The sequence below is a fragment of the Delphinapterus leucas genome, chromosome 2, assembly GCF_059928025.1.
Source record: "Delphinapterus leucas isolate spDelLeu-1000000601 "Yukka" chromosome 2, BTC_Dleu_Yukka2, whole genome shotgun sequence".
NCBI lineage: Eukaryota > Metazoa > Chordata > Mammalia > Artiodactyla > Monodontidae > Delphinapterus > Delphinapterus leucas.
This window is the reverse complement of record NC_143130.1, coordinates 115,993,028-116,008,206: the sequence shown is the minus strand read 5'-3', so window position 1 is coordinate 116,008,206 and position 15,179 is coordinate 115,993,028. Positions and strand designations below refer to the sequence as shown.

Sequence of the window (15,179 nt, the reverse complement as noted above, 5' to 3'; positions counted from 1 at the left end):
TTAATTAATTAATTAATTAATAATAAAAAAAAATGTCAGGTGCTGTGCTGACTATTAAAAAAAAAGTTTAAATAATTTGGTGTATAATGTACTCTGCTCCCTCTAACTTAGAAATGCTTTATGTAGCCTCCTGACCATTTTTCTCTGTGATTGGGGACACCTGTTCTGACCCTCCCTCTCATTCATCCTGCAGAGGCTGCTTTTGGTTTCCCTCCATGATGACTTTGCTCCTGTTTCTCTACCTCACGTTCTCTTGAAATGTTGTCTCTTACCATCTCTTTCTCCATCACTTCTTTTATGTTTAAAAGCTTTATGTCAGTTTTCATAACAACAGATGCAAGCAAGCACAGAAAAAAAACAAAAGCAATGTATTAAAAATAGATAGCCACATATACAACAATAAGCCAAAGAAACTGTCATACCATATATGTTCCAAATGGAATGTGAGCCAAAAACATGATGCTCACTCTTACATAAATAATATATTACGCATCCACTGGGAGAAGAAGCAGCTCTGTCCCTAAGTGGCAAGAGGATTCTTTTGGTCCATTTTTATCTTACTTTCTTTTTCTTTTTAAACTCTTTTTTTCCCCAGGTATACACTGTAAGTCATACCATCTCAGACCACATTCCTCTTCCAAACTAACCACGAACTATTTTATTAACTGTTAATAAGAGAAAGTTGAAAAACCTGATGCAGAAATCCACAGAGCTCACTAAGGCCCCTCAAATACATGGATTTACCAGCAGTCTCTCAATATTAGCATATTTTCTCCTACAAAAGAGGATTGAAGTGGTTTCATTTAGATGGAGTGTAGACAAAACTGAAATAAAGGATTTTTAAAAGATTTTTTAACTTGAAAAGAAAACTGCAAAAGATTCAGATATGTGACTATATTGGAAAATAGAAAAGATTTAATTATGGAACATGGATTCTGGCTGATTTGACAATTAAACCTAACAACAGAAGGGATTTATACTAGATATAAGAAGACTTTCAGGGCAGTGAGAATTGTTAAACATTTTAATGGAAGGTTGTGAATTCCCTCTGGAAAGGTCTTTAATGGAGGACAAATTCTCTCCTATCTGGAATGGATAAAAAACAATCTCTGAAAGAGAGGAACTGAAATGAAGGTCGTTTTGAGGTCACTTGCAGTCCTGAAACTCCAGGTAAAATTCTCACTTCCCATGGGTAAATAACTGTACAAAACCTCTAAGGGATTCACTTTGGAAGATTCAGGAGAAAACACTTGTTAAGCAGGTGATTCAATTCAGAAAGTATTTATTGAGTGTCAAATATTACCTAACTCTGGGGAGACGTCCACCCCAGGAGGGCACATGTCTGAGCAGCAGCGTGGACAATGGAGAGGGAACACAATTATTTACTTCAGATAATTTTTTAAAAAAATCTTTGAGCTCCAGTCAGCTTTTTGTAACTATTTCCTGAACTTGGTGACCTCAAAAATCCTGCAAGAGCTGGCTGTCACATGAAATTTCTGGCATTATTCATGGTATCCCTGGATCTTTTTGTAAACAGAAAAGGCTCTGACAGTGTTTCTATACTTTATTTCCTTTTCTAGCCCAAACTTGGATGGATGGAGCCTCTTAAAGTATCATCAAAACACTGGTTATAAAATGCTAGCCAAATCTGGGCTCTTGTGCTATACTCCCTTGTTGTAGAGAAAAAATTCAATGAGCTCAACTCTAGAGATTCATTTATATTGAAGTCTTCAGGAACGTGAGGATTTTTGTTCGTGGCTTATAAGAAAACCAGAGATTCAAGGAATGGGTCTTTAGTATCACCAGGCTGAAGAGAGTGAAGAAGAGGAGAGAACAACCATACAGAGAGAAGTGTTCCTCAGGCTTATTTTCAAATCTCAGCATGTCCCAGCTGAGGAGGAAGGACAAAGTTCAGTGGGAAGACAGTAAACCCAAAGGATGCCAAAGTAGACACAAAGAGGGGCAAGAAGTGAATTTATCACAAATCTTTATCAAATTCTAATTTTAAATGGCACATCTTTTAACCTTTTCTTTATTGCTTAAAATCATTAAAGCTTACAATTAATCACTAAAAGTATAAATGACCACATATGAGGATTATTTTTTTAAATAATGAAGAGTATAAAATTTTTAAATACAAGAGTGGGAGTAAGTTTCGAAATTACATTTCAGCTTTTTCTTGACATTATAGAAGTGAAATTTAGTTTTTTAAGTTTCATATTCTGAATTGGCTTGCTATAGCTTTGGAAAGACGAGTCAGTCTTTTAGACTCTCTCCCCTCTTCACCCTCATCATGACGGACTTGGATTAAAGAGCCAGCCAAAGTCCAAATCTCCTATTTTTCTCACCCCTTCATGATTAAATTTTTAGACACACACTCTTCTGAAGTCAAACCAGATTTTCTACAATGAAAGTGTCAGTAAAATCTCCTGGTAACTATGGTACAAGAACAAATTGTGGTGATACACTTCACATTTCAAATGACTGTTCATGTTTACCTATACTTATTATTCTATTATTAGGCTTCGCATTTGCACGGTTCATGTTATCCTCACATGTATAAACACTTGTACTGAGATTGTCTACATAATCAAGAATACTACAGTGAATACTACAGTTTGAAAGGTTGGAAACTAGCCATAGAATTATGGTGATTATTTGTACATTTTTGTGCCATTTGCCTCAGACATGGATGTCACTGTCCTTCCCTTCCTCCCTCCCTCTTTTTTTCCCTATCACCATGTTTTTTCCCCTGATATCAACCTGGCCAAATCTGGGTACTCTGAGTATTAAGAACTATCCTTAAGGCACATTGGTTTTTCAAGGAGAGACATTTTTGTTTTTCTTTTTATATATAATGTAAGAGGAAGCCATGAAGTTTTAGACTCAATTACCACAGCATGAAAATAGGATTGTTTTCTTGAAAAAGTAATGAGTTGATAGCATAGCTCTGATTAATAGGATCTAATTAATAGATTATTAAATAAGCCTTATTGGAAAAATGTTTCTCACCATATATTTATTGAGTTTCTATTCTGTGCCAGGTGCTGTGCTAAGCACTGGAGCTATATCAATAAACAACACAGACATGAATCCTGCCCTTGGAATGTGAAATCTAACAAAAATTATAATCATTCATTCTCAAATTTAGTCCACAAAGTTTAAATCTATCATATTATTTAAAAATATGCATTTTATTAATAACAAAGTACTCATGGCTAAATTATTCTCAAGGAGGGTTCTCTCAGGGAGGCACCTGTGAGTATTGAAAGGGATAATTCTATTGTAATGAAGGTAGCAAAATCCAGTATGCCAAATTTTATAACATAGAAATGAGCTCCAGACTGAAACTTGGCAGATATGAAAAGAGTTTGTATAGTTATTTATATATGCATGATTTAAATGTCTTGGGACAGCCAGCATGTCTGGTCCAAGGAGTCTGACTTCATCCAGATTCAATCCTGATGAAAGATTCTTTTAATTCAACATGTTAATATTTTGTATATGTGTGCATATGTGTAAACACACATAAATGTATGCATAAATGTGTGTACCTCTTCCACAGACTTCCTAGTTTTCAATGGCTAAAATGAGGTGACAAGGGGAATATCACAAAGCTTTATGCAAATGTCTATGAGCATATGGAATCAACCACTTAAGAAGCAGCCGAAGTAGTAAATTCAGACGAGTTTCAGGGGTGTATAGATATCCTATTGGAGAAAGTTGTGGTCTGAGAAAGATTGGAAGAAAATTTGAAATCAACCCCAAAAGCAATAAAGATTTTAGTCTGGTTGACTCTTTCCTAGCTTTAGAGAAAGAAAATGTGTGTGTGTGTGTGTATGTGTGTGTATTGCGTCTTAGGTAAATGAATCAAGGTTCAGCAGCAAGACCACTCTTCCCTCTTAGCTTCCCAGTGCGCCTCATTAGGGATAGAGTGTCACAGAAGTGCCTATTTTAAGAAAGTATGAGCTTCACAAATGCCCACTTTATTAAAAATATGCTTGGAATGCCCTTGTTTCTGAGAAATGCATTTGCTTCCTTGACAGGACTGGAAGGTGGTTTTTCTGTAAATGATATTCCTCTAGAGCATCTCTCCCGGGGGACACTTCTTCAATGACCCCCTTTGGCAATAACAGAGTCCATGAGGTTGAACCTTCCTTGGGCAATGCTGCCTTTAGTGCATCTCCCAAAATGACATAAATATTTTCAGCCTTGGCTTTCCTGAATCTGACAGAATATAACAGGAGGCTCCTGTTATGGCAACACTTCCCCAGGGTGCTGAGGTGCTTAAGAAAGGCTGATGAGTGGCTAAAGAACCAGCCCAAACCCATCATGTTTTCTCTGCAGATGTACCATCTAAATATTTAGGACTTTCTTCTTTCTATCTTAGCACAAAAAGTTCATGAAGAGGGCGGAAATAATGTTCTTGCAAGAATTTTACCTATTGTAGAGAAGAGGATATGGGGCAACACTGAGCAGGCAAGGATCAAACGCTGACTTATTTACTTATTTCTTGTGGTAGTTATTGGTGCAGCTCAACAAATATTTCTAGTTTTCTGCCTTCCAGCATATAGTAGGAATGCATTTCCCCATTCAGTTTGGAGTAAGGTGGAGCCATGTGATTCGTTTGGGCCAATGATTGAGAGGAAGTGACATGTGTTTCTTCCAAGTAGAAGATTTAGTGACTAGAGTGAGACCCTCCAGAAGTCTCTCTTCTCTTTGCCACATTGAGGGAATATCTAAGAGGATGGCTGGTCCATGAGTATGATTCCTGGAGTAATAGCAATGTGAAGGATAGTTCATAGCCAACTTGTGATGGACATGTAGTATAAATACATGAGAAATAAATCTTTGCAGGTTTAAACCTTTGAGATTTGGCGGTTGTTTGTTATCTCAGCAAACCCTAGCCTAACCTGACTGAGAAACTAGTTCTGTGTCTTTCAGGCTAGCCACTTAACTGTATTTCAGGCTCAGAGTACATGAAATGGGGAAAATAATCCATGATCATTGTGAGCATTAAATACAATAATGTACATAGGGCACTGACATAGTCAAATAGTAAGATTTGACTAATATTAGTTTTTTTGTCCCTCTATCCTACTCCTGTCTCATAACACACACACACACACACACACACACACACACACACACACACACTTCCCTTCTTATCAAATGGTGAAGTAGGTAACATCTGTGTCCTTGGTCCCTTTTCTGGATTTCTTCCCTCTACCCACTCCCCACTCTATCTTCCCTTCTCAGTGTCTTTCCATTTAAACTAGATGTTAAAATTGGCATTTAATTCAATATTATTCTCCCCCTCCCCATAGATTATCTGCATCCAGTAGAGTACACTCTTTTTTACCACAAAGAAATGAATCTTAAGGATGGGATTTAAAGTTAGACATAGTAGTAAAACAAGGACAGAAAGGAAGGAGGTTAGTGAGTTTATCTGTAAAAGCACTATGACTGAGCTTTGCCTGCCCCCTGCCCCATCCCCAGCCAAGGCTCACCAGCCTATTCTGAACAGGTACCTGGACTTCCTTTGAAATAACTAAAACATTATTTATGTACCCTTCTAGCCCCACCTCCCTGCTTTAGGAATATATGCATGAAATCCTAACAAGCTGTAAAAACTAGAATGATAATAAAGACGAAATATTTGGATTCAATAGCATATATATCTTATACACTTCCTTGTAGTTACAGTTACGATAACCAATGCCTTCCTGATGTAATTACATGAAACATTAAACCTAACATTTATCCTTTTATATTAAGACCGCTTTGTCAATGACAATACTTGGTTTTCATCTTTAAACTCTGGTACTTATTTTTGACAAAATAAATAACCCCCAGTTCTTACCATGGCTGTCTGTAAAGTTTAATCACACATCATATAACTTTTTTCTAGCTTCAAACCAGATTAGCTTACATATGAATATAACCGCTACAAATAAGTAATTTAAAAATAGGAAATGCTAAAAAGTAGGTGAGGGACATTTCCATTAAGTCACTGATCTGAAACATATCTATATAGTGTTGAGCGGTTCAGGAGCCAAAGGTGGCAGTGAACCAAACGCCCTTTCTTATAAGGAACTTAAATGTTCCTCTAATTTATTTTATAAAAACCAGAAAGAAAGCTACAAATATGTAGAGTTAAAGCCAAATATCTCAGCTTAACATGGGGGGGGGGAACACTGCACATTCACATCTAATTAAGTAAAAGTCATTTTTCAAAAGCTAAAGGCTGAAATTTTCACAATTTAATCCAAATTTTTATTAGCAAACTCTAATGATTATCCTGATTGCAATTAATAAAATCTCCCAAACAGGTCAACTCATTTAAGTGCTATCTGTAATCATTTGGATTTTAATATGACGGTTATTACTTATTACTGTGAAACCAAGTAGCACAATGAGATATTGATTACTTTTAACCTTTAGATCCAAGGATTCAAGAAAGGTTATAATAGGGGAACATTCTTCCTTTCTTGGCTGGCAAATGTATAGCCTTCAGGAGAATTCAAATGATTCCCATTGGCCAAGTAGACCCAAGATTAGTTCATTCTCTGGGCTGACAAGAAATGATGATGCTTTTAAAAATAACACCCAGCACGTATCTAGTGAAGTGTTACATTTATATAACCAATGGCCTCAAGATGTGCTTCACATCACAGCAAATCTCAGGCTGTTAACCCTTTACCAAGTTTTGTTTGTGAAAGTATCTTTGTTGGAATGAGATATTAAATATAATAGCTTTAATTGGAATAAACTCATCTCATTAAACCAAGTTCTCTGGTAGGTTCCAAAAGGCTGAACACAATCACTGGCCACTGTTGGCCACTAGCACTTCTTTTGGTTTTCTTTTTTCCATGACAACATTTAGAAATAATTTTCACACTTGTGCCACTGAAAAGCAATGAGTTCTAGGTAGAGTCCAGCAAAACTATGGGCAAGGGAAACATAACAGTTATGTGTTAGATTAATTTGCAGAACACTTGGCATTATTATTGCCAAGTTGTCAAATTGCTCCAAGTTGTTCCGGAAGGTTGTTATTAATAGTATGTTTTCTGAGGAAAGTTCTGTCTACTTTTGGAACTGCATTTCTGTTGCCAAGGAAACTCCTTTAAGCACAGTTTTCTAGGAGCACACTGCTGCTTTTGTTTGCCAGTGTCCTATTCATATCATCTAAGTAAGCGTTTTATATGCTCCAGCCTGCAGTCCCAAATGTTGAAGTTTTAGCCCATTTAAGTTGCTTTTTCAAACATAGCTAATGCCTGCTATGATTTTCCTCTCCCTTTATCCCCGCTTCTCTCTCCACTCTCCACCCAAAGCCCCTCTCTCCCCGCCTTCTTCCCACTCTCCCTCCAACATGCCCAAATCTTACTATTCAAGGTCTATTTTTTTAAACAGTTGCATTAGGGAAGATAGTTTTCACAAGTTTTTGATGAATTAACTTCAATTTGAATAATAATTCCATAGGTTGTAGCATTAGTCCTTCAAGTGTTAATTATCTTTTCACTCTAAAATTAATGTAGTCATTTCCTACTGACTCCTCTACCCCATTTACTGAAGTGCTGAGGAAAACATGTCATTGAGTCCTGAGCCAGCCCTGTTGTTGTGATTAAGCGTGGTCACATGGCCCATCTCTGCCAAAAGGAGGGCCCTGAGAAAAGGTGACAAAGACAGTGATTTCCTGTCAGCAAAGAGTAAGACAGGGCTGTCTAGAAGTGATGCAAATGAGGGGAACTTTCCCCACGGCTTGTTTGATCCACTCTAGGCCAGAGCAGGCCAGGCCAGGGAGAGAGGGAGAAGCACAATACAGCAGAGGCTGCCCAGAGAGCCAACGCACCTTCCGGCCAGTGGCTCACCCGCCAGAGACAAAAACTGCTGGCGGGGCTTCCCTTCCTTGCCCCTCTGCACACAGAGCCAGCTACTTCTTGGCATACTATTCTCTTAACATCCTTCTTTTTTTTTTTCCTTTTAAAAAAGCAATGAAAATAGGTATTATAAGCTCCAGCATAAATAGTGTTTCATATATTGTTCAGAAACTACATCCATCTACTTTTTCTTCTAAACATTTTCAGGATAAGTTTTGCCCTTTCTCAAAAAAGAAAAGAAAAGGAAAGAAAAAAAACATATACATATATTCAAGTATTCAGAGCAAACACTGATTAATCAAAGCTCAAGTTAATATGACAACTAATCTAAGGACTTTTTGAACTTTAATAAAAATGGAACAACAAATTCACTTCTAGATAGCAGTGGAGGTGGCCTAGGGTTTTCCATTCCGATCACTTTAAAAAAGATTAGATAATGTTTTTTGAAATATTATAATGATTTTAAGCATATTCTTCTTATCTTAATAGAGTTTTAATCTAACATACAATTAAGCTCTACAAATAATCTACTGGGAAAGAGGTAAAAAATTATCATTAGGTTCTTGTGCCTGATATATCTGGTACATTTTTACCTTGACGGCTTCAATGACTAGTAATTTGCTTCATTTTGAACAATCAAGGTAGAAAATTTAGGTACTGAAATTCCAATATAAGGCCTAATTAACAGAATTTAATTTTTTGACGTGTACTTCTATTCTTGTAAGTTTTTTTTAATAAGTTCATGGATTTTCTTCTATTTTAATCCTAGCTACTATGACCTGGACTATGAACCAGCCTACCATTACATTTTTAAGAGCTCAAGTTCAGTCATAAAGGTATCAAGCCACATCTGAAATTATTTAGATCAATGTAGTTCAGAACAAAATGAAAGAGAACTATTGTAGAGGGTTGAATTTATAAAATATAGGAATAGCATGATTAATCTGTTTTCTATGATTGGTTCATAGCTATGGCATCATTTGGCATCATTTTGGCATCAACAGTTATAAAATAACAAGTCAACTATGTCCCATTTTTCTTCTTTTACACTGTATTTCTTATCCCCCAGAATTTCTTATCTCATTCCATACATGTTTCTTTTAAAAGTCATAATGCTTGTCTTATAATATACACCCAAATTCTCTAAAGTAACATTTTCTCCTTTAAAATTTAGCCCTTTCTTGTATCTGGCTTTTCTTCCTGAAACAATTCTTCTTTCAATGTTTTGATTTTAAAAATTTGTTTGTATTTGATTTTTTAGCATTTTCTTATCTATTCATTCATCTACCCATGATTTTAATTTACTCCTTTATTCTTTTTTTCTTTGGTTAACTTTGAATTAACTAAGTTCAACTGCTTTTCCATCTCTCCAATGTTTATATTTCTTTCTCATTTTACTAATAACCTCTTCTTTTCCAATATATAATAACGATGTCCTTTCATTAATTCCATCTGGTCACAGTATCATTGAAAGGAGCTGCCTATGGGCGAGAGCTGTGCTCAAAATCTCTAACCATTACCTGGCAATAGAGTCAGAGGAAAAATAACTAACTCATTTGTCAGAAGTATTAAGTTCAGAAATCTACTTGTAAGAAATACTGTGGTTAGGCATTTCTCTACTATACCATTCTAACCCCTTATATAAAAAAATCCTAAAAGAAAATATCTTCATTTCTAAGTATCAAAATAAACAATTTCTCCAAAGGAAGTGTAATGTTTTTTCTCATGGAAAATGTAAATTTAGCATTTGACCACATTTCCTTCTTTGCTTTCACTACCAGGAAACCCAGAATAAACTTTTAGGATCATCTTTAGTAATTGTGTAGGACCTTATAGTCTATGTACCTACACGTTAACTCTTCTCACAGAAATAGAATCCAGCTTACATATATTTTCCCAGTTCTGATTTGTACTTATATATTAAAAATATTTTTATTTTTCCCCTGTGAATTTTTATAAGTTCTTACAACCTCAAACCAATAACAAAATAAAAATGCAATTAATATGTTTAGTGAGCATTGTATTATATAGAATGAATGGTTCTTTTCCTTTTTCACACAGGATATATTTTTACAGATATGCCAATGGAGAAAGATAGAGGACACTTGCATTTTTCCCATAAAAGCAGAAACCATGAGTAACCAACCCTCTAAATTAAGTATAGCATCTTCAGTGTAAATTCCCTGAAAGTATACAGGTCTTGGTTGAAGTGAGTGTTAATATTGTTATTTTTTTTTTAAGCTGGAAGGGTTATTTTTAACCCCTGATAAGTAATATAATCTAATATTTTATTGATGAGCAACAGCTAAGCCATTCACTCAAGGAACAAATCTATAAATGTGGTGTTTTAGTGAGCTTCACACTACCTGAAAACAGCTCTTGTTTAATTATAACAATAATCACCAGCCTACAACTTCTGAATTGGGCCCTTGAACTTAACCCTTGAAACCCCACACCCATCCAGGACGGCTAGGGGCTCTGTCACCTGTGCTCTGCAGGTGGCAGAGAACAGCAGTGCCCTGTGGCAAGGAAAGAAGCCCATGACAGGGCACAGCCTCACGGCACTCCAGAACCAGCTGCGCCTGCTGCAGAGGGCAAGGCGGCAGCAACAGCCGCTGTCTGGCCTCCAGCTCTCCCATCATGGAGATGCTTCCAGGCCACTCAGTCTATAAAATATATAGGATGGGGGAGGAGGTGTCTTGAGCTTCCCTGAACCCAAGAATAATGCCACCTTTGATCTGCAGATATGAAAAAATGAAGCTTTTCCTTTGCAAGTGGGTTTTAAATATTTCTCCGTTAATAGTTAATGCACATGCAGACAGCTCCCTGTGATTATGAATTCTGGCTTCGTAACGCTAGTCCAAATAGGAGCTGAACTTTCAAAATCATGGTGTTACTTTTGACAAATTAAATTGTCCTACTTAGGAAGGTAGCAGGAATGAAGAGAAAGAAAATGAGAGAGTGGGAGTAAATTCTCCTTGGAGCTGATTCTCAGATTGAGGAAGAAAAAGACGAGAAAAGACTACATTTGTGTTTTCTAAGCTGATGATACTGCCAATGTTTATTAGAAAATAGCTTCAGAAGGTCCCCATTCTGAGGCTGAGCCAGACCGAAAAGGGGGAAGGAAAGACATTGGCAGTACGTCTCACTGTCTCCAAACAAAGAAGAAAACATATTAAGGGAGTGGTTACTTTTTAATAAGAATCAGGTTGTTCTAATGGCCCTGCAGTTTAAAACTAATCAGAAAGAAAATGATCTTAAATTTCTAACAATCTGAAAATAACAAGAAATGTTTTAAACAGATAATCCACCTTACAGCCCACTGTAATATTAAGGTTCTAAATTATGTGAGGTTGTATCCATGTATTCTTTGCCTGTTAAACCTAATTCTCTTCCTTTAAAAGTTCCTTGGATATTTTGCTGGTTTGGGGTAACCAAGATATCATAACAGGTGCTCCGCACAGGAGGTCTGCTGAATGAATAGTCTGGGGTCTTTATCAGAAGTTCCATATCTAGGAGTTAAGGTCACATGATTTTCTAGCAGAGACAAGAATAGAAAATAAACAGGTAAAGTCAGGAAAGGTGGTGTCTAACGTTGAAAATGCTAAAAAATCTTCACACTCACTGACGACCATCTTACTATCTTTTCTCTAACCTAACATTTCCAAAGGTGATTTTCAGGCATCAACCTAGGACTAAATAATGCAGAATTGGGGTCTGGGCATGCCTATGCATACCAGGAAATCAGCTGAAAGATGAAACAGAGAGAGCCCCACCCCAGGGAAAGGAGAACAAAAGTTTCAGATTCTACGATAACAGGAATAATGATTCTGTCCTGATCTACAGTTCCTGGAATTTTACCATCACTCAGTTGAAGGTCTCTCTTAAAAGTTTTTCACCCTCATTGTTTACATTAATAGCAGGGATCATGAGCTTCAATCCCATCCTTAATTGTTTTAACTCAACAACTATTAGTTCAATATCAACCATGTAAGGTGCTTTGCTTAATAACAAAGAATACAAGGGCAAAGCATTTTTCTTGCTGTTATACAAGCATTTTAAGAAATGAAGATGATGTAGATAAGTTGAGATAGATTGAAAATGCTATGAAATGAGTTGGGTGTCCAACTGAGTTGTCACAATGACTAGAGGAACATGAATAACAAATGTCCTGTAGTGGAAGGAACGGTTGCACAAACTAGTAAAAAATTGTTTTGTCCCAAATGTCAATGGTACCCTTGGTGAAAAATGCTGATGAAGCATTGGTAATTTTTAGGGCCAACAAATTTTAAGATTAAAGATGATTAAGGTAGACTCAAATGGTGTTGAAAGCCTAGAAAGGCCGGGGACCAACTGAAAAGCTTTAGTCCTTTAGGGGTCTCTGTGATCAACCGGCTCCAAACCTCCTTCGCCCAAGGCATTAGTTTTGTTGATTCCTAGAAAAGCAGATTAGAACAGAGAAATGGGACACTGAAAATGTTGACCTAACCTAAGAATCCCTGGGGATTCTTGGCAAAGACCTGAGATTAATTTTCTTCCCTCAGTTTTTCTAATTCAGGAGCCACCCCAAGTTCTAAATGACTCTTTCATCAATATCCTCAGGATTGCTTTGGAGGTTTCTAAACGTCTGGAATAATTTGGGAGCTTATATAAAGAGAGACCCTCTACAAACCTATAGCACTGTCCTTGGTTTCTAACATAATCTTTAATTTGTTTACAAGCCTAATGCAAAATCAGTGCTAGTCTAGTGAGCTTAGATATGCGGAGCATCTGAAAGAAGAAACAGAGGACATGAGTCACAAATGAAGAGCCCCAGTATAAAAATGTTTGGAGGGCTTCCCTGGTGGCGCAGTGGTTGAGAGTCCGCCTGCCGATGCAGGGGACATGGGTTCGTGCCCCGGTCCGGGAAGAACTCACATGCCGCGGAGCGGCTGGGCCCGTGAGCCATGGCCGCTGGGCCTGTGCTTCCGGAACCTGTGCTCTGCAACGGGAGAGGCCACAATGGTGAGAGGCCCGCGTACCGGAATAAATAAATAAATAAATAAATGTTTGGAAAAATACTATAATCCAGAAGTACTGACAGGGTGGAATAATGGCCTTCAATGTGCCAGAATGGGAATTCTCAGGCAGAGCACTTACAAGGAAACCACAAGTAAAGGAAGAGTGCACTTTTTGTTCAATGTCTTCCTATTAATTGTGATGTAAATTATATGAATGTGATTTTGACAAAGAATAGCACTGTTTCTAAAAAAAAGAGTGGTTTATGTGCAAAATACAAAATGCATCAAGAAATGTTATTTGGCATCATGGGTGAAATAAAATCTGAGATAATGGCTTATGATTAGATAACTTTTGTATTTTTTTTTCTTTTTTGGCTGGACTTTTAATGCTTAAGTCTTAGGAATGAAACAAATATTTTTGTACCATTAAATCAATATAGATTTATAGGCACTTTTCACACATAATTCTTGACCCCGGCATGAAATGCGAAATCACCTGGCTTTGGTTACATTAGGTTGAAATTGTTACTCTAACAATATGTGAGGCCAGAAGATGGTAGCTTTGTGGGTAATGTGGACAGCTATCCATATAGGAAACAGCTAGTAGTCAACAAACTTGATTAATGTTGGACAGAATTCTTCAGGGAGTAAAATATCACCTTTTGCTGAGTCCCTAGGGAGCTTATATCTTCTCTTAACTGAGATGATCCCCGAAGGACACTAATTAAAGTCTACCAGACCCTTGAAAATAAATCTCTCTCTTTAGAGGAGGTAAAATTTAAAATAATATATTAAGGAAAGGTAACTCAAAATGATAAAAATTGGAGAAGAAAGAAGACAACTTTTATTTGACCTTGAATGTACTTCTTATTCTATAAGAAATTTTAAAAAGCTAGAGGGTAGTTGTTTCTTGTCATTATACTGTTGCTGATTCTGTGGTTAGTTATTAATTTTATTTTTTATGATTCACAATCTGCTCTTTGAAATATGCCATATGCTCAAAGCAATTCAAGGATGACAACTGTCAGAATTACTCCAATAAAAATTGCCTAAATGAGGAAGATTTACTGCCGTCTGATATTTCAGTGGAAAGTCCCTCTACCCTCCCCAACTGCTTTTTCAGACACTGAATCTTACAACCATTTTTTTCAGTCAAAATCTCATGGTTGTTTTGTAAGAACTTCTAAGGCTATTTAAATAGAATTGGTAAAACACATTAAGCTAGGGGTGAATTAACAGACATGGAAAACAATATAGATAGTTATTAGATGGATTGCCTACAATCAATATGTTGAGTACAAAGCCAGTTTCCTTAAATCACATGCAAATGCATTGACTTAATTTGACAACGTCTGCGCTATGTAACACCAATAAACATTAAATTGGACAAGGCCCGTACCCCGGAAGCAGCAAGCCAAACAGAAGGCAAATTTCTTTTATCTCTGGAAAGATCTGAGGGGTGGATAGACTCCACCTGAGTACTCCAATCAAAACACATTTTGTTAAATGTTACCAATCCATTTATCCTTCATTTTGTTTCAGTCTACTTATTAATGCAGTTTCATTTATTGCTATTCATCTTGAAGATAAACCTTTGTCCTTCTATAGAATTACACCAAATAGAATGTGATAAAGGGAACTTTCTTGCAATTATGATGTCCATGCAGCCTGTCAGCACACAAGGGATGGAAATGAGTTTGGGGACAGGGAAGGGAATTCTAATAGACACCATGATACATACAATGAACGCAAAAGATATCCTGAGAGAAAGACTTGTCAGGCTAATCAGATCTTCCACAGCAAGGTAAAGGCAAGAAGGGTAGCTCTGACCTTGTAAAGATGCCGCTGCTGCTCCTCTGACATCATCAGGTCGTGACTGTCCATCACGAGGGACTCCATGTCAATCAGCCAATCCCAGAGCTCCTGATATTCTGAATCAAAGTCCAGAAGCCTGAAGATAAGGCACAGAATGTATTATGCATAAATACAGTGTAGTTGTTCAAATCTCATATTACAATAATATATTCTTGAAAACCTGTGATGTTCCTAGGTGATACCTGTAAAAAGAGAAGGAAAAATTCTCTGTGTGGTTAAACAGAGAGCAAAATAGGAACTCAAGCTTGTGACATAGCCATTGCTTAGATTTTGAAAACATAACCTGTAATTCTGATGCTCATACCTGAGACATACCATGGCTATTTCCATTTGTTCACCCTTTCTGAGGACTTGCAGCATTTGAACAAAATGATTACTACTGTGTCCTTGAGAAAGAGCATTGCCATTTTTAACAGAATGAGAA

At 36.8% G+C, this 15,179-nt stretch overlaps 1 protein-coding gene across 1 annotated transcript in view; it reads right to left on the bottom strand.

Annotated features, from left to right (window-relative positions):
• AKAP6 (A-kinase anchoring protein 6) overlaps positions 1–15,179 on the bottom strand; it is a 607,123-nt gene that overhangs the window by 117,087 nt on the left and 474,857 nt on the right. The window contains exon 11 of the mRNA XM_089907589.1: positions 14,711–14,831. Coding sequence (XP_089763715.1) covers positions 14,711–14,831 — 121 coding nt within the window. The remainder of the gene's footprint in view (positions 1–14,710; positions 14,832–15,179) is intronic.